The following is a 24,991-nucleotide window of genomic DNA, read 5'->3' on the forward strand; positions in this document are numbered from 1 at the left end:
ACCATTATCAACTTGCAAGGCCAAGTCACTGGCATTTTTATTTATTACAATTTCCTTCATTAATGGTGAGGTTGAAAATTTCTTCAGGTGTTTAAAGCCCTTTGTTTTCTGGAACTGTGTATTCACATTCTATCACATTTTTTCTATTTCTTCTATAGATGTGCTTGACTTTTCCTTTTTCATTTGTGATAAGTATTTTTATAATAAGATATAAACTCATTGCATGTCATAGATACTAAAAATATTTTTCCAATTTTTTCTTTGTATTTAATTCTGCTTACAATATTTAAAACATTTATGCATCAAATCTATCACTTTTTTATTCGTTGGCTAATTTCTAGATGGGTTTATTTTCTCTAAAGAAAAAATACCCAAGAATAATCAATGTAGAAAGTCCTCTGCTATAGAATTAATTCAAGATCAGTTAAATTAGCTGTCGTAGATATAGATGTAATCCTACTTCAATTTTAAAGGTAATTTAACCCAAAAGATAGCCCTTACTTTTTCCTTTCTGTAGGTAAAGTCATGTTTCCCTAATTGAATTTTTGGTAAATTATTTTCTTATATGCACTTTTATAGTTTATTACCTTCTGTTATCTTTGCCTTTTCCCTCAAAGAAAAGTTAAAAACTTACCTCCTCGACCTTTGATCAAATTTAATTACTAAGAATTTAAAGAGGGAAACAATACTTGGTAAAATAAATAAAAATGTATTATAAAAGTCTTTTACAAGCTGCAGGAAATCTGTTATCAAAGGGAACAATCCCCTTGACTTCATCCTACAAACTGTTCAAAGCACACACCCGATTGTAACACCCATACATTTCCTGTTCTCACCCATGAGCTATTTAAACACACACCTGGGTGTCAGTGAAAAGGAAAACCATATTCTTGTCTTCTACACCAGCCATTTTGTACAACTTCCTCAGGTCTTCATGAAAACTATCATAATTATATCCCCGGCTGAGTTCAATCTGCAAACATTTGTAACCGCATATATGAGCTGCAAGTCTCGTGAGTGACTGCTTTCCTGTGCCTCCTACTCCAACAAGCAGGGCATTGCCTCTTTCTTGACGTATCATCCGAGCAATCCTGCAAACATCAGAGCAGAGGGTTTATTTCAAGTTCACAGACATGGCTCCTGCTCAGAGAGCCTGCCCCAGAGCCAAATGCTGGTGGCCAGTGGAGCCTCCTCCCTGGGCAGGATGCTGCAAGGGAAGAGCAGGCTGCATCTGAGGCCAGGGTTTGGTGAACAGCACTGCTGGGCTTTTCTCTTTTTCATTCTTTCCCCCATTCCTAACAGGCCGTTGGGTCTCCGCCCTAGTCGTACAAATTTAGAATAAAGTAAAATCTCTTTTCCCTGAAGTCTGAAGGACTTTGTTGGAGACCCTAGCTGATCTAGGCCACAACTTACATTGTCAATTGCTAAGCCCAGGTTTCCATTTATAAGAATGAGCAAGCAGAAAAATCACTGAACCTAGAAAAAGATACCACAGTGCAGAAGGAGAGATCAACAGAACACTTTGAAATGGATTTACTGCAGGATACCAACAAAATTTTAGAAAGTTTCTGATTCATGTTGACAGGAATTTTTTTTTTTTTTTTGAGATAGAGTCTTGCTCTGTTGCCCAGGCTGGAATGCAGTGGTGTGATCTCGGCTCGCTGCAACCTCTGCCTCCTGGGTTCGCGCCATTCTCTTGCCTCAGCCTCCAGAGTAGCTGGGACTACAGGCGGCTGCCACCATGCCTGGCTAATTTTTTGTATTTTTAGTAGAGACGGGGTTTCACCGTCTTAGCCAGGATGGTCTCGATCTCCTGATCTCATGATTCGCCTGCCTCGGCCTCCCAAAGTACTGGGATTACAGGCATGAGCCACCACGCCCGGCCAACAGGAATTTTGAAAAGCACTACAATGATGATACTAGAGAGAGAGCACTCAAAAAGGAGGGAAACCCCCCCAAATTTAGGAAAAGTTGGGTAGAGATGGAAAATCCACTAAACTGAAAACCTGAGTGGAAGGTGATGAGTCTCACAAATAGAGTACCGTGGAGAGTTGAACAGGAAAAGTAGAGGCCAAACTCCAGGAATATACCCAGAACTCAGAAAAAAGATAGCAATCTTAAAATAATGGGAGAGAAAATGGAAGATAAGGAGGGCAAATCTCGGAGAAACAAATGGCATCCCAGAGGCCACATCATAGAAATTACAGGAATGAGAAGAAGGAATAGAACTGAGGCAATGGTGACTGACATAATAGAAGAAACCACTGGGAATGAACCCACAGACCCAAAGATCAAGAAAGAAAACTAGAGGAGAGACAAAACACTAAATGTTTCCTAGGAGATCTATAAGTAATTTACATGCAGAAGTTTTATAGTAGAAATCTATGTTTTAAACACAATTGAAAAGTTTATGATTATCTAATGCAGAAATAATAGATTATCCCTAAAGGAAAAAATAATTTTAGGCTGGCTTCAGGCATCTACTCGACAAGATGACATTTTACAAGACAATGGTTAGAGGGAGAAAAATACCATGTTATGGCTCAGAGAGTAAATAATCTGCAAAGCCTCCCTAAAAGATTCCTTGAAGATATACACAAGTATGAATGAAATTTAAAAACCTGGGAAGGGGGAAGGGATATTAGTATAAAGGTGACCAGTATGTATGAGAATCAACTCTATACATTGTTGTTAAGATGATAGAAAAGGGGGTGATAACGTCAATAAATTCTTCTTAAGAAGACATAAAATATAAACATAATTTAAAACTTATCATTACCATTGTCTAAAATCTAGAAATCATGGGATAAATACAAAAGCAGGTTTAATTATTTTTCCTCTTCCTCCCCTTCCTTCTTCTGGGAAATTATCTATCTATCTATCTATCTATCTATCTATCTATCTATCTATTATCTATCTATCTATCTATCTATCTACCTTATTTATGTTGTTGATAATTGAAGAAAACAATGATCAAATATTTTAAAATTATAGTGGCTTTATTATTTTTTGATTATGAAAACATCACATGGTCACTGTAACTCATGAGAGAAAACCATTGCTAACTCCCACATGTAAGCTTCATCATGGGGGCCTGGATGCTGTCCATTTCTCTATGAGAACAGTGCATAGCATTTGGCGGGTGCTCCATCAATTCCACATTCAAGTAACCAACTTCTAGAGACTGTAACAGTTAGTTACTATATACATCATCTTTGGTGGCAGGAGATAGGAGCTATGTAGTGTAAGAATAGAACAGGGAGTCTACGAGGACTTATTTAAAAAGTCTTCCTCCAGGACAAGGCACAGACTCCCAGTCATTATTTAGGATCTTCTGAAATAAGAATCAAACTTTGAAATTTGTTTCCTCCGCCTTTACACCCTCTCCTGCTCCTCAGACAGGTCCACTTTTTCCACATCTTGAGTGCCTTGGTAAGATGGCTTTGTCTAAAACCGGGGTCAGCAAATTATGGCCTGCGGGCCAAATCCTGCCCCTTAACAATGTGGTTTTTTAATGACCCATGAGATAAGAACGGTTTTTAGATTTTTTTAATGGTTGAAAAAAATTTTTAAAGAGTAATATTTCATGATATGTGAAAATCCTTTGAAATTCAAATATTAACGTCTATAAATAAAGTTTGTTGAAACATACCCAAGCTCATTCATTCACTTACTGTCTGTGGCTGCTTATGCATTATGACAGCAGGGTTGGGTAGTTACAGTATGATCTGCAGATCCTGAAATAGTTTTTCTATCTGGCCCTTTACCAAAGTAGTTTGTCAACCTCTTCCCCAGAACTTTTGGCCAACTCCTCTACTAGAACAACGAAGACCCACAGGCACCATTGTCATTGCTATGTGTCTGTCACAGTACACATCTACTCAAAGACACATCAGATGTCTATTTGCTTATTTCTCTTCAGCTGCCCAGGCGAGCATAAAATTGAGGGCAGAGTGAATAGATAATAATGTTTTCTTATTTTTCCCATAATGTACAAGTGTCCTACAGTTGATGAAATATTGAATATGATAAAAATCTTGCACTTTATGTCACTCTTTCCTTATTTCATGTACATTATTATTTATAGCAGTTTGATTATTTCTATCTGAAACTACTGGAAACAAATTACTTGTCCATTCTGCTTTGTAGTATTATTTTTTTCTGGCAATTTACTTATAAATGGATTGAAAACTTCCCCTAGTAAGAATCCTCTAATGTAGTAGCTAAGTTATATTTTCTCTCACGTGGTAGGCAAGAGATGGTTCTCCTAATTAGTGGCTTAAATACTAATAGATTTGTTCTACTATCTTTGGAGTGTGGTGACAACTTTAGGGGCATACAATGGGCAGAAACTGCCTGGTGCATTTGCTCTTTGAAAGCACAGGCTCTGAAGCAAATTTTTCCCCCGAGTTAAAAGACTTTTACTTACCCTACATTAAAAAGCCAAAAACAAAAATGTCACCAGCAAATGGAAATGTAGTGTGTGCTAAATTACTGAGTATTTAGTAGTTAATCCATAACTCACTTTCATAACAAAGTCCTTTCCATTGCTAATCAGCATTAGGTGTTTGAACGCTCTTACAAGCAGAAATATGTTTTCTCTGATTCCTAACTACTGATCCTCTCTTGAATAAAAGAGAACAGTCTACATCATTATTTACATGGCAGTACTTTGTGCATCTGAAAACCAAATCTTCACCATGCTACAAATGGTTTTTAATTTCCGTCCATAATATTTTAAGCAAACCTTGAGGGGCCTGGTAATTCTCTTTCACAAAAGTAAGAAAGATTGTAAATAGAATTAAGCCAACTTTGCTTACGGTCTGGTCTATTCTCCAGGAAGTTTCTCAGACCAAAATGCTGCCATTATTTTTTTCCTTGTAGGCTTAGGGCCTGCCTGAGCGATGGGAATAAAAGTTGTTAGGGGATAGCATGTGGGTATGCTGCCAGGGGGACAGAGGGGAAGCAAGTGGCATCTGGACAAGCCAATGACAAACAACCTATGTTATAACACTTAAGCTGTGACAAACATAAATCTTGAATTAGGGCTAATTAAAGAGCTGAAATATGGAACAGGTGAAGACTTTATTTGCTTATGGTTTATGTGAAAAAAAATTCTAGGGATTTAACTGTCAGTATTAACAAGGACCAACGCTAAAATGTAGTTGACACAGGAAAAAAACCAAAGCTGTGAAAATCTTGCTGCAGCAGTAGACCATGGGAATTCCTACTCTCACTGTATTTTACTGTATTTATTCCACAGGATATGATATCAAATCTGGATGCTGCATTTTAAGTAGAACATTGAAAAATTATAAAGTGCTCAGTATGTGAAGACTGGAAATAATCTCCAGCACGCAATAAGAAAGATGTGGGATAATTTTGCCTGGAGAAGATAAAGCTAAGAAGAATATGGGAATGATCTTCAAATATTTGGAGGGCTGTTATGAAAAAAGTGAGCCCATTTTGGGTAGGGGCACCCACAGTGGAGTTAGAGCTGAAGCATTGGCTGTGATCCCCACCTGCCACTCACTGACTAGAAGACTTTGGACCATTTACCTAATCTCTCTGTGGCACAATGCGTTGTCCAAAAAGTGGCTGCAATAATGCCTCTGGTCCTACTTGCTCTTAGATTCCATCAAGAGATAGGGTCTCCGTCCTCTTCTTTTGACCTTGAGTGGGCCTGTATGACTGCACTGACTAGAAGAGCACAGTAGAAATGATGCTATGTGACTTCCAAGACTATGTCAAAAAAGCCATTTGGCTTCTGCCTGGCTCTGTCTTGCAGCACTTGCTTTTGGAGCCTGGAGCCACCATGTTGAGAAACCCAGATACCCTGATGCTGCCATGCCGAGAGACAAGTGGAGAGACTATATGGAGGCGGAGATGCTCCAGGCACTCCAGCGGCGGTCTGATTACAACTGCAAGAGAGATGCTCAGAGAACAGTCGCAAAAATTGAGAGATGATAAAATGAATCTGCTAAGGATAGGAGTGGCTTATTACATAGCAATAGACCACTGGGACATTCTCTGAGACTTACTTGTAAAGAGATTATGATCCTGAGCTATAGAGAGATTGTTGTACCAGGTAAATGAGATGCTCCATATCATGGTTTCATACCCACACTGAGTACCTTAATCATGACTCTTCACAGGATGGGATGGATACGAGAAGCACAGGAGGCAGATGTTGGCTTATCCTGGAAGGATCATTTTAGCATTAGAACTGTCAAGCAGGACAGGAGCCACTTCAGGAAGTGTGCCCCAAGGACTGCAGATATTTAGGCTGGATGCTCATGAATGTGTCAAGGTTGTCCCTCATAGGACACTTGTAGTGGGTAAGAGTCAGACATGCAAGCAGGTGAAACCTTTGATCCTGGATTGAACTTGTTTTGCTATAATTTTGAAGCTCCTCTTTCTTTAGGCATGCATGGAACTAGCGTTGTTATACCGTATATGTATCTCTGTAAACAACCTCATATCCTTTTTATAACAAGACAGAACAGATAAAAACGAACAGAAACCATCTATTAATATTTAGCAAAAAAATGACTCTGGGGATTCCATAGAAAGCTCATTCCACAAATATTTAAAATATGTTAAACAATAACCCTTAAGTTATGGTGAGAGTTAATAAAAGACCTCTGACCATCTAGCAATCTGTTTGAAGAGTTTATACAACTTATTTTTTTACCCTTTAATACAAAAAATATTAAATCAATGCATTATTGGGCACTTTATAGCACTATACCTTGAAACATGTTCTATAGCATCCTGGAAGAACACCAACTTTACTTCTTTGGGATTTGTGAGATTATAATCATCAAGATAGTCCTGTAGAACATTTGCAATTTTCTCTATATCAGGCATGTCATCATAAATCCGATCAGCTTTATCTGCTCCAAACTATAATTTATGGGAGAAGAACCAAGTTGGATCAATTCTGATAGACACATAACCTGGAAAATCCATTTCATTTAACTTCTTCAAGAGCTACGCTGGAATTTTGAAGGTCTTTGCAATAAAATTTACATAGGAGCTCAGAAATAGGGTTTTGATTTTTCTCACAATGCTATATTCTGATTTCAGTTTTTTTTTTTTTGAGATGGAGTCTCTCTCTGTTGCCCAGGCTGGGTGGGGTGCAGTGGTGCGATCTCAGCTCACCACAACCTTCGCCTCCTCGGTTCAGCCTCCTGAGTAGCTGGGATTACAGGCGCCCACCACCACGCCCAGCTTATTTTTGTATTTTTAGTACAGACGGGGTTTCACTATGTTGGCCAGGCTGATCTTGAGCTCCTGACCTCAAATAATCTGCCCGCTTCTGCCTCTTAAAGTGCTGGGATTACAGGTGTGAGCCATCGCGCCCGACCTGGTTTCATTTTTTTGCTGTTAGGTTATTGACATTGGAAAAGCTAACTGGTTAAAAACTATGCATGGCAGACTGCTATTATTATAAAAAATCATGCCAGAACTATTTGTAGTTTTTAAATAGCAGTCATTTAGGGTTACCTAAATTGTTAAGAATGAAATTCAGGTGTAAAGTGTAGGGAGTCGAGTCCTTGTTTTAATCTATTGATGATATCCCTTCTCTATTGTATGTAGCAACGGCCCCAGGGGCACTTTCTCCTGGAATGTTTTACTAAAACACACATAGGCAATGCAAGAAGAGTCTAGCTGTTTTTTTTCTGTTTATTCCCTCATGTGATAATACAATCAACTAGAAACACACAGGAAAATAATCTTTGAAAACAAACTTTGGACCATACTTTTCATAATAAATATAAATATATACTTTACAAAAACACGTAGTTTATCTTTTTTATTTGTCGGGTGGTAATACTTATCTAGAGTGGAGTTACCAGAGTGGTGAGGTATTGTCTACATATAATATAAAGACGAGTTCCTTCATGTGTTGAACCAGCATTGATTGAGAGCCTGCCACGTACCTCTGTGCAGGAACCTGGGAACTTAAGATGAACAAAAAACAGACATGGTCTCTGCCCTCTTGGAGACACTGGGAATGTTTTACTCGAACAAGAGGCACCTTAGTAAAACAACATGGCTATCTGCCAATGTAGGCAGGGCAGTGAGATAGCAGATTTATTCCAGGCAGGTCAAGAGGGTAAAATTTACCAGAGGGTAAAATTAGGTCCAGAGGGTAAAAATTAGACAGACAGTATTGCAGAGACAGGCTTGAGGAACTCATAAGGGAATAAAAGGAAGTTAAATATATAAAAAAATTTGCTACTAATTAGAGTTACTCTGAAATGAAGAGAACAATTCTCTTAACCAAGTAAGCTTCACTATGTAGAGTACAATAAAGGGGAAGTCCTGAGTTAAAAGACTAGACCTCTCCGCTTCCTTCCAAACTGAATACCTGATACCTCTCTGATTCAAACCGTTACCAAAATGAATGTAATTAGATCAGGAGTCAGCAAACTTTTTCTGTAAAGGGCCTGATAGTAAATATTTTAGGCTTTGCAGGTCATATGGTCTTTATCACTACTACTGCACTCTGCTGTTGTAGAGCAAAAACAACCATATAAAAATCATATACATAAATGGCTGTGGCTATGTTCCATAGAATTTTGTTTACAAAAATAGGCAGCAGGCAGATGTGGCTCATGGGCCATAGTTTGCTGACACCTGGCCTAGATCTTAACTCCTCACACATGTAAAGTTTTTATAGCATATTCATTTGAATTGGAAAATAATAAATGCTTTACAATTTTCAAATGAGGTCAAGTCAATCTAACATACTTGCCTTAATGAAATCTCCAAATATGATGGGCTTATTCAAAAAATATTCCAGGTCAACTGCAATTCCAAAATGTTTGTCTATTTAAAGAACAAAACCAAGTTTTAAATATAATGATAATCTTGAATGGAATATTTTAGTGATAAAACATATAGAATAATAGCTGCATTTTACTTAGAAGACTTAATTAATATACATAAATACTGAGAGAATACTGTGTTAACTCCATGTCGCTTTAGTTTAGCTGATAATCTCCCAAGTTTAAGATTAAGAATACTTAACAAAGAATTTAAAATATTTGTTAAATAATGAATATTGGATACTTATTTAAGAAATAAGAAGTACTTTAAAATTATCCTGGCTTTTTTTTTTTTTGAGACGGAGTCTTGCACTGTCACCCGGGCTGGAGTGCAATGATGCGATCTTGGCTCACCGCAACCTCCGCCTCCTGGGTTCACATGATTCTCTTGCCTCAGCCTCCTGAGTAGCTGAGATTATAGGTGCACACCACCACACCCAGCTATTTTTTTGGATTTTTAGTAGAGACAGGGTTTCACTACATTGGCCAGACTGGTCTTGAACTCCTGACTTTGTGATCCGCTTGGCTTGGCCTCCCAAAGTGCTGGGATTACAGGCATGACCACTGCGCCTGGCCTATCCTGGCTTCTTATCAGACAAAATGCTCTTTCTCCTACTTTCTCTCCTCTACTTAAAACTTTATAATAAATTAAAATACAAACACTTCCTGAATTTACTTATTTATTTTGGTATTTTTAGTAGAGATGGGGTCTTGCCTTGTTGCCCAGGCTGGTCTTGAACTCCTGAGCCCAAGGGATCCAAGTACCCAGCCACCGAAAGTACTGGGATTACAGGCATGAGCCACCATGCCCGACTGACCCTTCCTGAATTTTAATAAAATTATTTTATAATATTGCATATTTCATATATTTTAATATATATTTGAACCATCAAAGAAAATAACTTTTACTCATAAATTATGAAAATTGTTTTTGTGTTAATTGTTCTTTGTAGAAACCAAATTGCTTTTCTACTCAAATAAAAAAAAGAATAGGTAAAGATTCATATTTACTGGCCATTTCTGTCAGAATAACATGGAAATAGTGCTTATCTTCATTATTAATCAAGCGATCATGGAAGACCCTTTGGCACTCGTGGCAAAAGAGTCTAAATATCTGAATTTCTTCTCTTATTGTTCCTGGATCACATTGGAGGATACCTGTTTTTTAAGAAAAGAAAAAAGAAAAAGAAAAATTCTACATTTGTAGAATCTCCAGTAATAGTTTAATTAGGAAACCCTTAAGTACAACTTTACCCTCATATTGCCAAAAATGACTGCTTCCCCAGTGGATATACACATATACTAATAGTGACCTCATTTTTTGATAACAAATCTGGGATACATTATTTGACAAAAACATTTTTTCCCTGTTTTGTGATGTTTCTTTAACCGAGCATGTGAAGTGGTCAGACTTCACAATATAAGCAAGGTTTATCTCATTATTACATGAATTGCAATATGTTAAGTGAAGGGCCTCACATTACTTTAAAATATACTAAAGTATATATATTTACTTATCTTGCAACTTTCCTCCTCTCAATGCATATACTGTTTTTGAAACTCCCGTTTCTCTCTTTCTTCCCCAGTGTCAGTCCTCACCAAATGCCCCTGGCCCTTCTGGCTTCTACTAAGATTATTCTGAGTACTCATTTCATTAGTGTAAATTGTTATTGCAAACACAGTTCTAATGATTTCAAGTTACAATCAAAGCAACAATGTACAGGAATTCCTGGAAATGGTACTTCTCCACAGGGACCACCAATATGGGGCTCCTCACACTGTAGACAGGGGCAGGGAGAGTGTCTACTGTGCATGTGGGCACACACAGCAGACAGTGGGTACCACACAGCATGGTAGGTACTGCTCATGTTGCTTTGGAATACTAGGGTATTTCTATAGATAATGATGCTACCTGTTTTTTGCATCTCACATTGGTGTTTGTGTGTTGTTTGACATATATGTTTCTTGAAATGCTTGAAGTTTTAATTACTTTCAGTTAATATTTGTAGAAATAAGGAAATTTCTAGGACTTTTGATGAAATGCAGAAACAAGGAGAAAGAGATTCAACATTGGAATTTCCTGTGTATTTTATGATGTGTCATTTCAGAAATAAAGTGGATCCTGAATTTTGAAGCTCAAAAATTATCTTAAAAATAGGAATAGAAAGGCAATGGGGAAGGATAATAAATAAATGACTAGATTAGACAATGTCTGAGGATCAGTGAGTCTGAAGCGGTTCATGAAAGAAATGAAGTCATATTCTAATGTTTTCTAGGAAAATTGAGTTCATGAATCACAGGACTAAACTGCTAGTATAAGAGGGCAAGATTTCAGTGGAGGAAGAGAAAACAAATTATTTTGTCATCCTGTGGCAAGGATGGTGTGCCAGCTTTGAGAGTCCTTCAGGCTCTGGAAGGAGGAAGAAAAAGAAGAATGACAGAGCCTTCAGATCGGGAGTTGGGAAGATCAGGAACCTGTGTGAGAACTGTGCATTAGGAAGAAGCAGGAGGGGTCTGCAGGGTTCTTAATGCCTAAGCTCCTGCCATGGGCCAGCATCTCCTAGTTCATTCCCAGACTTGTTAATGCACAACAGGTAATGACTTAGATTGTGATGAAGACAGGAAAGAGAGCTGGCTTTCAAAGAGGCCAGTCATTGCTTCACATGAAAGCACTCCACAGCTTCTACTTTGGCTACTTTGCAGATATTAAAAACAAACTTATACATGTTAGTTAGAATCTTTTTAGAGAAAAAAAAAATATTGGCCGGGCGCAGTGGCTCACACCTGTAATCCCAGCACTTTGGGAGGCCGAGGCAGGTGGATCACCTGAGGTCAGGAGTTCAAAACCAGCCTGACCAACATGGCGAAACCCGGTCTTTACTAAAAATACAAAAATTAGCTGGGCATGGTGGTGTGCACCTGTAATCCAAGCTTTTTGGGAGGCTGAGGCTACAGAATCGCTTGAACCCAGGAGGCGGAGGTTGCAGTGAGCCGAGATCACGCCACTGCACTCCAGCCTGGGCAACAAGAGTGAAACTCTATCTCAAAAAAAAAAAAAAAAAAAAAAAATTAAGAGTGGTGTAGAACAAAGGGCACTGGATGGGGAGTCAGGGAACAAAGCAGATTGTGGAGCAACTAAGAGTTAGTGTCCTTGTATACAAAATCAGGGGAGACTTGTTTATTCATCTAGACATTCATTCATTCAGTGCCAGGCCCGATTAGGCACTGGGATACAGTGGTGAACTAAGCATACAGCCCTTGGGGAGCTGATGTCCTAATGGGAGAGACAGATACATGAACACATATATATGCAGAGAAATATGTGCGATATGATTACAGGTAATAGGAGCTATGAAGGGACATGGGAAAGTTTTGCTGAGAAGGTGACATTTGAGCAGGGAAAGTGAGCTATGTGGCTATCTGGTGTCAGAGCATTGCAAGCAATGTACAGCAGTCCCTGGGCAGGCCCGATTTCAGGAATGGCAAGGAGGTGGCAGTAGCAAGGAGGAAAGTGGTAGGCAATGAAAGGGAGAGGGAGCCCGGATCCAGATCACACAGAGACTCAACACAGGAAGGTGCTAGAAGCAGCCTCAGGAGGGTCTCAACAGGGCCCATGGCTGGCTGCTGTGCAGAGGGCAGAGCTGGGTCTCTTTGAACAGGGTAAACAGATAATCAGAAGCAGGAGATTAGAGAGGAGGTTAGAAGGGTAGTGGATGGAGTGGTGAGGAGTGGTTAGATTCGGGATATATTCTGAAAATAAAGCTGTCAGGATTATTCGTGGATTGCATAGAGGTTTTCAAGGTTCCTAGCCAGAGCAACTAATGGTAGTCTCCTCTGGGGCCGGGGTATGCATGGCCAAGGTGGAGGGGAAAAGCAAGAGTTCCATTTAGACATGCCAAGTTTAGCAGGCCAGCTGGATGCCTGAGGGTGCACAATGAGAAGGAAGCTGGATATGAAAGTCAGACTCTTAGAGTAGGGGTGGGAGCTAGAGGCAGGCACTCCAGTGCCATCTCTGAGTAGATGGCACTTGATGATGTAGAATTGACCAGAATTACTGAGGGAATATGTGTGTAGATCTAAAGACCGAGCCCTGCGGCCCCAACATTTTGAGGTAGGGAAGAAGAGGAGCAGCTATCAAAACAGACTGAGTGACAGCAGGCAGTGAGGGGGGACCCCAGGAGAGCCTGCCCTGGACCACTGGAGAAGGCGGGGAGGGGAAAGTTGTGTGGACATTGCTGTAAGTTAAGGTGCCGCTGAGAGCTGACCAGTGGATCTGAGCAGATGGAGATGGGACTCAGGTAGAGCAGTTGAGCACAGTGTTGGGTATCACACTTTGATTGACGTATAGTAAAGGGAGAACTTGAGGGAGTAAGTGAGACAGGGAGGAGAGACCATTCTTTAAGAGGTCTTTCTAGAAAGAGCAGAGAAATGGGAGGGGTACCATCAGGGGATATGGGTCTTAAAGAAAATTATTTTTTTTAAGATGGGAGGTATGATAGTGGCTTTTTATGCCATTAGGCATGATCCAATAAAAAAAGAAACTTTGAAGATGAGAAGAGAAGTGGGAATTATGATAGCAAAATCCTTGAGTAGACAGGAGGGGACTGGGTTCGGTATTAGAAGGAGCATTGACACTGACAGATGGAGGGGCAGCTCAGCCCAGGGAAGGAAGATGCAAGTTGTCTGGGAGATTTAGAAGATGAGGCAGCTCTGGTCCAACTGCTTCTATTTTTTTTTTTTTTTTCAGTGAAAGACAAGTAATCAGCTGGGAGTGAGAAATGGGAGGCAGTGTTGGCCATGTGAAATAGTTGCGAAGCACTCAGCCTGAATAGGAACAGGTGATGGGATTTCTGGGTGAGTCACCAACACCTGCATACATACAACGTTACTGAGATATTTGGGGGCCAATGGAAAAGTAGGGAGGGTGCAGATCAGAAAACGAGGGTTCAGTACACTACCTTGCACACATTTGGATAAGTCCCTCAAGTTAAAGACATAATGGGACTTGGCGGGTGTTGGCAGGAGGTCAACACTCATTTTGTTATAAATCTCAACTGAGGCTTCTACAATGCTTGATGCAGTTTGCTTTACAGCTGGTGGAAAGTCGCTCAGGAAACCATTTAAGATGGCCTAGAACGAGAAACATAATATGAGAGGATTAGATTTATTTTAAACCAAATATCTATCTTTTAAATACTCCGGATGATAACGTTTTCTAATAATAGATAGAAAGCCAAATTCCAACACAAAGTCTTCTGGTATCAAAGCTCTTCTGCTCATTTCAGAAAACATTCTTGAGAATGCGCTCACTCCTGTCTTCTGTGATTGTTTTGTGATGCCTGAGTGGCATTCATATCTGACTAGTGAATTTACATGAACACACTCTCAAGTAATTTAGACCTCTGCTTGAGGTGAGTCCAAGGGGTCATCACGAAGGGCACAAACCCACCTGGAAATGAACAGAAACCCTCTCTTTCACTTTTATGGATGACCACCACTCTCATAGACTTTCATCTTCATGTATATTTTAAATGTGACTTACTTGCAATGGTGAACTCCCTCACACTTCAGCTTCCCCATCTCAGTAGCTGGCCATTCCCTCCTAAGCTTAGATTAGGAGCTTGGAAGTCTCTTTATACACCTCCCATTTTCTGTCCTGCAAAATCAATCTTGAACACATTTCTTGGATCTGTTTGCTTCCCTCTGTTTCCCCGGACATCACCCCATCCTGGCCCCTACTCTTTTTTATCTGGGCTTCTCCTCTGTCTCCTTCACTCTGGCCTCTCCATTTCCATCCTGGTCTCCCTGCTGGTCCACCCTTCCCCCAGCATCCTCACTTCACCCCTCCCTTCCATTGCTCCCCATGTCCCCGCCACACTAGTCTGAACACCCACACTCCTTCCCACCTCAGGCCCCTGCACTGCTGCTCCCCTCTTCCTGTGCCCAGCCCTCTCTGCTTGGCAGGTGCCTTTTCATCCTTCATGTTTTAGGTTACATGCCGTCTCTCCAGAGAGGCCTTTCCTGACCACTCAGTCTAAAACAAGTCCTCCCATCAGTCTCTCTGATCTTCTCATCCATAACATCACAACTTGAACATGTGTATTTATTAGCTAGTCCTCGACCTGCAAGTGCTTGGAAAAATCATTATTGTTTTTTAAATAGATAAATTCTTATTACCATTAACCCTGGAGTAACTAATGGGAGAAGCCACGAGAATGCATATCAATGGTTGCAAGTTAGTCCAATCTGAAGTTGTGACTTCAGATTTGGTGTCATATGTGAGATCTTTTGAAATAAACCTGAGTATTTGTTTTCAGTGGGCCTCCTGTTTAACATTTGCTTTAACTTGTGAGGATGACCTCTTTAGGTATCCCCTCCTGGGACCCCAACATGAGTTTAACATACTCCACATGGTCTGTATTTTATGTAGGACAATCTCAAACCCAATCTTTAAATTTGATGAAAATATGTCCATTTGTATGTGTATGATGGAGAATAGACAAGCTGACAATTTTATTTATATATATGTTATATGTATGTAAAAAGCTCCAGCCTTCTGTTCTCCATGACACAAATACAAATACAGTTTCTAACATATACATGAGTAACTGTGTGTCTATATCTAGACATCTCATTCATCTATTCATTATCTGTGTCCATGGAAGAAGATCCGTGAGGACAGGGATGATACACCAATGTCAGGCGTATGGAAGGTGCTCAACAAATATTTGTTTAATGAATGAATTAAAGGCTACTAAATTGGTATCCATACATTAAAATTAGCGTATCATTATAGAATTTACTGAGGACCACAGCCTGGTATTCTACTTAAGGATCTGGCTTACATGATCTGTTTGGCAACTTTGCAAAACTCTTACTAAGAACATGCACACAAGATGCAGCCAGGTTTCTTAGTTTTGGGAGGATTCTTTGGCATAAGCACATTATCACTAGTTTATGGAGCTGATCACGGTTTTCAGTCACTGTGTTATAGCTTTCTAACTAGAAATTTCATTAAATTTAATTTACCTGGTTGTGTGCTGTTCAGTTTACCCTTAGAATGTATAGTGATGCATATTTTGGCACATAAATTTCCAATAAGTAAACACTCAGGTTTGTATGAACTGTGGTCCAAGAAAAGAGTCACTTATAATGTACATATTCCAACTGTGCAAACCGTGTCTGGGCATTAGTGGTGCGCTCCCTGCATATATGCACTGTTTAACTAATTTGCAACAGACTATCAAAGAAAGTACAATGATAGGACTAATCGTGTTAACACTAATAGGTGATTGAAAACATTATATACAATATACATGTACTATTTAGACTCATAGGCTTCTTTTATATAGTAGAAATAAATCTATTTATATATGTTGCTAACGATAAATTTACTTTAACTTATTGATTTTGCTCTTCTTCAATTCTTGATTATATCCAAGTTCCTTCTCCTCCAAACAGTAATGAAGGACAGGACAGATGGGTGATGAATTCTTGGGTCCTGCTAAGGTGGGATGTGATGAAAAATGAAGTTTGAGATCCATGGGCCTAGAGCAAGTTCTTTTTTCCTACAGGCAAAATACCCTGTCCGTTGTAATGAGAGCAATATTCTTTCCCACCTGAATTCAGTCCAACCTGGTAGCCCCCAGAATCTCTCAGTTTTGCCACATATCATTTCTATTTCCCCTTATAGCTAGTGTGGGTTTTAAATGTAAACCTGTAAAGTTACAGTGGGAAGAAGCAGCCCTATCACAGCCAGTTTTCAGCTATGATATGCTTGCTGGATGATGTTCCCACGGGTGACACATTTCCATGGACATGATAATCCCACAGGAGGTTGAGAGTTGGGGACCATGTCTTTCCCAGTGGCCCAGACTTCACTGCATTCTTCCCACCCACAAAATGGAAATCATTCCTTTTTGGAATGATGAAGAATGTTGTTTTTGTAGTCATAACCCTGAATTTGCTTTAACTTAATAAAAAATGAAATAATTTGCAAATTCAGTCTCTTCTAACCAGGCATAAGTTTCTTGAGACACCCCTCACCACTCACCACATCACAGTGTATCTGTGGTGTGGTTGGGAATCACTCACTTCAAACTTCAAAATATAAATATAAAAGTTCTCAAAAACGTGTGCAGGCCTTAGACAACCCTTCTAATGGCTTTGGTGGTTGCTGTTATGTCTTGTTTTATACTCTGGTGCTTAATTATAGGAGTGAAGCTCCCATCTTTTCCTATTTTCTAAAGCACTCTCTGAAAGTTTTTCAAAATGTGGCAGTTTTTATATACCATTTTGGCATTAGCTCCTAAACAGCTTATTGGAACTACTTCAATTTATTAAAAATAATTTCCCATAGAGATAAGCTATTTCAATACAAATAGAAAATTCCTTTCCATGTACTGAAGGTTGTATACATGCGGGGTCTGTCCCTCTTGAGAGAGGGCTTCCACTGGAAGAAGTTGATGCTGGTGAATGTGGAGGTTCACTTAATTGCCACATCCTTGGGCATCACTGTCCACATCACTGTCATCAGCTTCTCCAGGCCAGTCACCTGAACTGTCTTATTCTACCTTTGTGCCCACCTTACCATTTCCTGCCTCTGCAGTTGCATTCACCCAGCACTTCCTGTTCCTAAGATCTGTTCCTCCCTGTCAATTGCCAGCATCCCCAAGACTCAGCCCACAATCTCTCTTCTCTAAGCAACCTTTGCAGGTTGGTTATGCGGGGCTTTAGTCATGCTGCTTCATATTCTCTTACTGTTCTACTCAAAATAATGCCTCTCAATCTGTTGAGCACTTGTAGGGCAGGTGTTATTATTTTTCCCATATAAAGGATGGGGAAATAGCCTATTAGGGAAGTGAGTACAGATGGACAAAAGATAGGTTATTATTCTTAGCGAGAGTGGCCAAGGAGATGAGTTCTGTTTTAGGTGTGTTGAGCTTGAGCTCTCTGGCATATCAGGTGCCAAGTTTGGTGGCAAGTGGACACGCAGACCTGGTGGTTAGGGATAAGATGAGCACAAAGGCAGGGGCTGGGTAGTGATGAGATCTGCCAAGAACTGTGTGTGGAGTGCTAAGTGGCAGGGACCTAAGATACAGCCTTCTCTAAAGGTAGGGGTTTTGTTTGCACAATCTTTCTGCATTTATAGAACTCTCTGAGACCAACAGATATAGAAGGCAGTGATGCAAATGCCTGCCAGCTATTCTCCAGGAGTCCATATTTACCTGCTTCCTGCTCAGGAAAGAGATGGATAGATGGACTCCTTAGAAACACAAGACACCACTTTGATTGTGGGAGCCTTGGAACAAATATGCTTTCTTTTCCTCCTGTTGCCTAAGTTAAAATCGACACTCACCTGAAAAATCTGTTTCAGACTGTGCTCTGAGGGCATTGGGAGGCACAGCATGCTGAAGTGTCTGATGAAGCGGGGAGTCACAGGGTTGCGGCCACCGCCTGGAGGTGCACACGCCGATACGATTGTTACATCCTGTGTGCAGAGAAATCCACTTGGATCACTCAGTAGAGAACGAAATGAGACCTGCCTATCCTAATGGTAGGAATTCCCAAATGCCAGCATTGAATTACATTTTTTTGTGCATGTTAAATGACTTAATTCTCACAATCACTCCAAGAGATCACTATAATTACACCTATTTTATAGATTAAAAAACCAAGGCCCTGGATGGTTAAGTAAGTTGCTCAAGGTCACTCAGCTAATTCATCTACTTTGTATAAATACCTTTATGTGAAACTGTAATCCTAAAAACTTTGCTATCTGAAGATAAAACATAGCCATTCTTTCAACAAATATTCATTATTCATGGTAGTTAAGTTTAGTAAAGTTGGCTGGAGCACTGGATTAGTGGTTACTGAACCACTGCTCCTAGGGTTAGGTTTCTGTGAGTCTCTGGTGATGACATTTTTGTCAACCGACCAATATATAACTTTGTTTTATGTTTCTGTTTAAAATGCCTTATTTTATATTGTTGAGTCATTAACATTGAACTCATGGACCACAGCACTATTACTCATGCCTAAATGAAGCTTATCAAACTCATTCATTTTTTTCAGTAAGGCACATCACAGCCTTTTTGTGTTTAGAAATAGTAGACAGCACTTTAGCACCACAATTGGGCCATTTTAAACAGCAAAATCACCAACAGAAGGCACAAAAATGTGAAAATGTGGTCTCAAGTAGACTGTGAAAAGGGCAGCTGTTTACAGCATGAGAGCTGAAAAAGAAGGCAGAGTGCTGTCTTGTTCCACCTCATCTGGGAACTGTGGGTTGGATAGCTAGAATTTTTTGCCACTCCGTACATGTCTGCAAAGGACAGAATAAGTGCTATGAATATTGATTTTGCAGTTACAAATAAATTTTGTGAGCATGTGAATCTTCAAACATGGAATCCACAAATAGCCTGGGCTATTGTGAGTTAAATGGAAAGCAAAAGCCCTGTGGGTCTAATGGAGAGAACATGCCACCTATTCCGTCTTAAAGCAGCTTTAGTGGGAAGGACAGAGGTTAATACCATAAATCAATGATCTTAAAAATAAATGTGCAACTTTGGGAGGCTGAGGCAGGCAGATCACTTGAGTCCAGGAGTTCAAGACCAGGTTGGGCAACATGGCGAAACCCTGTCTCTACTAAAAATTCAAAAAATTAGCCGGGCTTGGTGGCATGCGCCTGTGGTCCCAGCTACTCGGGGGGCTGAGGTGGGAGGATTGCTTGAGCCTGGGAGGTTGAGGCTGTAGTGAGCCTCTATTGTGCCAGTGCAGTCCAGCCTCAGTGACAGAATGAGACCCTGTCTCAAAATAAAATAAAATAAAATAAAATTGCAATATAAATCACAGTAAGTTTTTTGAAGGAAAGGGATATAATGCTGAGGCAATGCTTGTTGGGGGAACCTAACTTAGTCTGTGAGTCAGAGAAGATTTGGCCAAGGAAGTGGCACTTGCAGTGGAGAGCTGGAAGGTGACAGTAGCAGAAGACAAGGCCATAGGGGTGAAGGAAGCAGGTGCATTTCTGGCAAAGGGAAGAGTGTGTGCCAATTCCTTTGGTAAGAAGAAGAATCTGAAGACCAAGAGGAAGTCACTCTTGATCCCAGATCTACAGCACCAAGGCTTGAGGTGGACAAGTCCCTGTCTCTATGTGAATCAGTTCCAATAAACAACGGCTTACTATATACAAGGTATTAAGCTTAGCAGGGGCCATAAAAATGAGGGGGATGGAGGTCAGGAGAGTCTAACAAGAAGGAATGCAACACAAGATGAGCATATCAACAGCTCTGATTCAAGAAAGAATGTGAAGGCCATAAAGACACACAGTGCTCCATGTGGGTGAAAGAGGAGCTCACACTGGAAATGGGGGTTTAAGGAAAGGCCCTGTGAGCAAGGCAATTTGGAGATGGGCCTTGAAGGAGTAGGAGGATTACAAGGGAAGAGCTGGAGAGCAGGGCCCTTCCAGGTAGAGGACACCATCACAAAGGCATGCCGTGGGGGATATGGGTGCATTCAGAAGACAGCAAGCCTTCTGCTTCAGTGGGACTGTGGGGTATGTGCAGGGAGCAGCAAAAGACCCTCTGATCAGAGCAGCCATTCACAGCCATATGTGTGAGCCTCAGAGTGCCAGGGTGAGGCATTTCCATGTGATTTGCTTGGCAGAGAGGAGCCACTGAGCGCTGGCCTGGTGGGAGGTTTGGCAGTCATTCCCTTCCCACCCTCATCCCCATGGCACTGAGTCAGGGGAATTCTAAACCTGCAAAGGGCACGTGATATTCTCTCCTCACTGCGTTGTTGGGAAGATAAAGTTAGATAAACTTATTTGGAAAGTAAAAAGACTTATATGCAAAAGACTGCTTTGTTTATAAAGTTCCCAGGAACTGAATATGCATCTTGCATCCGGGGCTCCCTGTGTTGGTGACCAAGGCCCCTTTCTCGAGACCTACTACCTGTGACCCCATCAGTTTTCACCTCTGCACAGCTTGACCCTCTCTTCAGTCTCCATTTATCCCTCTGCCTCTTACACTCATCTTATTTTTCACTTCAAAGAATGTTTATGCCTTGTTTAAGCTCTCATTTTGATAGACAGAAAGTGTTCTACCTGGATTTCCCAGGGAACTGGAGCTTAGCAATGGGGGCAGGGAGGAATCTTAGCTGAAATCACATATTCAGGAGCCAAATGGCCTGGGCTCTAATCCCAGTTTTGCCACTTGCCAGTAGTGTGACCTTGGACCAGTCACATTACTCCATACTCTTGGTCTATTTCTTGATCTGTAAAACAGGGCTGATAGCATTATCCATCTTGTAGGGATGTTGGGTGCTAGTAGGTGGGAAACCCTTAGAATAGTGCCTGGTACAATTATTTGTTTTTATTGTGAGCAAAACGAAACATGCCCCCCGCCCTCTTCTTGTCAAGGGTGTTGGTTTCTCCAGAACAGAAATTTTCTCCAGAACAGAAATGGGGCAGTTAACCTAGGTTCCCCCTTCTCCCTCTTGACTATAACCCACCTGTGATGGTTAATACTGAATATCAACTTGATTGGATTGAAGGATACAAAGTATTGATCCTGGGTGTGTCTGTGAGAGTGTTGCCAAAGGAAACTAACTTTTGAGTCAGTGGGCTGGGAAAGGCAGAATCACCCTTAACCAACCCTTAATTGTGGGCACAATCTAATCAGCTGCCCATGCAGCTAGACTATAAGGAGGCAGAAAAGTGTGAAAAGAGAGTGGCCTAGCCTTCCAGACTACATCATCTTCCTCCCATGCTGGATGCTTCCTGCCCTTGAACATCGGACTCCAAGTTCTCCAGTTTTGGAGGTTGGACTGGCTGTCCTTGCTCCTCAGCCTGCAGACAGCCTATTGTGGGACGTCGGGATCATGTGAGTTAATACTTAATAAACTCCCTTTTATGTATATATATCTATCCCATTAGTTCTGTCCCTCTAGAGAACCCTGACTAACACACCACCAGTCCTGCTGATCTGCCTTCTGGCTTCTAAACCTTTCTGACCACACACATTACCACAGGAGGCTCGACCCCCATCTCCTGTCCTCTAGGCTACTGCAGTTGCCTCTGGTCTTGCCTCCTCGTTAGCTCATCCCTCCCCTGCAGCCAAGGGATCTTTCCATAACATTTCCTTCAGCAGCTCCTCAGCACTTACTGGATAAATCCAGATTCCTCCTCATGGGCCCACGGCACCATGGGATGTGACCTCTGCCTCTCCTGTTGGTTTGGTGCTCATAATTCACACCACCGTACTATTTTACATTCCCTGCTTCTGGGGTGTAAAACGCTTCCTTTCCCTGCTTTGGCATGCGTGCCTTCAGAATCCATCATTTCTGGGAGGCTTCTCCCATCCTCAACCCAGCCCCACCCCTGAATCCCTCCTGTCTCTCCCCTCTCACCACTCTGCATTAGAAATGTCTGTCCACCCTCTGAAGCTCTCTGGGAGGCAGGGACTGTTTCACTTGTTCATGGATCTCCTGAATCAAGCATGGCAAAAATTCAATATAGACTGAATACATTGAATTACATGGAGGAAAAACTGAGGCCACATGTTATGGGCTGAATTGTGTCCCCTGTCCCCAAATCATATGTTGAAGTCCTAACTCAGGGTCTCAGAATGTGAGTGTATTTGGAGATAGTCCAAATAAAGAGGTGATAAGCTAAAATGAGGCCATTAGGGTAAGCCCTAATCCAGTATGACAGGTGTCCTTATAAGAAGAGATCTGGACACAGACAGACACAGAGGGAAGCCCATGTAAAGACATAAGGAAAGAGTGTTCAGAAGAAACCAATCCTGCAGACACCTTGTTCTTAGACGTCTAGTCTTCAGAATTATGAGAAAATAAATTTCTGTTGTGTAAGCCACTCCATCTGTGGTACTTTGTTACGGTAGTCTCACAAACTATACATCATATTTCCTTGACATTTAAATTTAAGCACACCAAGTAATTTAAAAGCTAAAGTAACCTGTATTTCTTTCCAAAACAGTTTGTTTCTGTCATAAAATCCCCCAAAATCTTGATACTGCCGAAGTAATTCAATCGGAGGCTGAGAGCCATAGCGATCCAGTCTGGGCATATTTAAATCATCAACAAAAATCACAATTCGTTTGTTTCCCGGTGCTCCTAGGGAAATAAAATGAATTTAATTTAAGAATTATGATTTTCCCTTAGAAAATGTAAGACAAAGCTAGGGTATGACTTTGGACTCAATGACATCCTACAGGTCATAAAGAGCTCAGTTCTGAGTCCTGCCTGGAGGAGGAGAGACTTCCTTCTGGCCCCACCCAGGCCCCTGCAGGAAGATGTGGTCCTGGTCAGGACATCCACGTTGTCATGCCAGGTGGCCCCTTATCCTCACTGTCAGGGCACAAGATGGTGGCCTCTCTCCAGCAAGGAGTGAACCTTTCTCTGTCTCAGCCACACACACTGCCCTCAGCAACCATGTGGCTTAGGCATGAATGAGGAACATCATTTTCTTTCCATAGTAGGAAGAGGAAGAATGCCAAAGTTTCCTTTCATAAATGTCATCACAGCACCCTCACAGGGAAACCAGATTAGATATTCAAAAGCATCCTGATCACATCAAAGGGAAATCCAGTGCAGTGGGGCTGCACAATGCCACATTTAAATGAATATACACACTCATTAGAAAAAGGAATGAGTGATAGCAGAGGAAAGAGAAACCCGATGGGCAAATAGCCATGTCCCTGTGGTTGGGATTATTACAGGAGGTGATTCCAAGGCAAACTGAGTGCTCCACTCCATCCTGTGGCCCCCTGGAAGCCAAGTAGCAGGAAGGGGTGGGGGGTAAGGAAGGGGTCTAAGATAAACCTTTGTAAGAATTTGGGGCCCCCACCAGAAAATAGACTGGCATCTGTTACCCTTTGCCTACCTAAGCAGGAGAGAGGGGACAGAGACAGGAGGCAGTGAAGCAGCTGGCAGCACCATTGTTTGGCATGACAGGGCCTGCTGGATGGTGGGCAATGTGGGAGGCAGCCAAGCCTGAGCCCTGGCTGGTGCACCACCCCAGAGACTGTGGACTGAGCAAGTGAGGCCCCAGCTGCAAGAGGCTGCAGATGGACTGCTGGAGAGTGAGGGCTGAGGTCCTGACTCCCATCCTCAGGGAAACTAACTTCCAGTGGTAAGGTCAATGCCTGACTTGCAAACAGCTCTTTTGGGAGTTGCTTACAAGAGCCCACTCCTGAAAACCTGCCTCACAGACAGCATAGACACCACTCAGTGCCAGCTAGAGAAGCAGAGACCAGCCACAGAGAGGCCCATCTGAGCACTGGCTAGGGAGAAGAAACTTGTCCTTTCCTTCTTTTCCTCCCATTCCCTGCATACTCCAGCCTCCTACAGGGAGGGTGGGGAGGAGTGAAGAGCATCCCATGACCCCTTCACCTCCCATACGTACCTGGAGCCACAAACCTGGCTTAGGACAGATGAGAGGAGGAACTTTGAATTGGGTATTGGATTGAGATTTAGACTGGCCCAGACTCCAAATGTCTGAAGGTGACCAGAAAGTTATGCTAGTTATCTAAGCAGTTAATAAGGGAGGGTGGGGAAGCTTCCACAAAACCTGGCTGAAAGTACTGACTGAAGAAAAAACCAAAACAGTCTCATACTTATTCCTCACTGAATTCAGATAACCCAATGTGCCAAATATACAGAGGTTTGTTTATTTTAAATAAGGGGAAATCAGTGCATGTTGGAAGAACCTGGGTGGAGAGAGGGAGAGCCATAGAGAGGCAGGGATTGAAGATGTTCTGAGTTGAAGGTGATGACAGAAATAAATGACTTGCTTGGCAACACTAAGACATCTACATAGCTAGCATAAAAATGCCATGAACAGAATCACCTTTACAAGTAAATTAAGCAAATAAAATATCCAACTGTCATTTTATTACATGCACTATTTATGTCATTTATTAGCTTAATGAATAATTTGTGTGGGACAAACTAAAATAATGATTCTTACCTAGAATATTTTTTCTTTTTCTCTCCAGTTTTGACTCAATGATCTCTTGTGTCCTTGCAGATGAAGTTTGAGCAGAAAAATTCAGATAAACAGGGACATAGCCAGCTGATTCTTGAATTTTATTTAGCAATCCTTTTGCAATCACAGACTTAAATTAAAATAAGTT

At 41.2% G+C, this 24,991-nt stretch overlaps 1 protein-coding gene across 1 annotated transcript in view; it reads right to left on the reverse strand.

Moving 5' to 3' along the window:
* Nucleotides 1-24,991, reverse strand: part of DNAH6 (dynein axonemal heavy chain 6) — a 303,630-nt gene that overhangs the window by 123,940 nt on the left and 154,699 nt on the right. The window contains exons 39-46 of the mRNA XM_515578.8: nt 24,826-24,973; nt 22,813-22,970; nt 18,196-18,327; nt 13,796-13,967; nt 9,849-9,995; nt 8,765-8,838; nt 6,752-6,906; nt 860-1,091 (exon numbers count right to left, since the gene is read on the reverse strand). Coding sequence (XP_515578.6) covers nt 860-1,091; nt 6,752-6,906; nt 8,765-8,838; nt 9,849-9,995; nt 13,796-13,967; nt 18,196-18,327; nt 22,813-22,970; nt 24,826-24,973 — 1,218 coding nt within the window. The remainder of the gene's footprint in view (nt 1-859; nt 1,092-6,751; nt 6,907-8,764; nt 8,839-9,848; nt 9,996-13,795; nt 13,968-18,195; nt 18,328-22,812; nt 22,971-24,825; nt 24,974-24,991) is intronic.

Source organism: Pan troglodytes, chromosome 12 (genome assembly GCF_028858775.2).
Source record: "Pan troglodytes isolate AG18354 chromosome 12, NHGRI_mPanTro3-v2.0_pri, whole genome shotgun sequence".
Taxonomy (NCBI): domain Eukaryota; kingdom Metazoa; phylum Chordata; class Mammalia; order Primates; family Hominidae; genus Pan; species Pan troglodytes.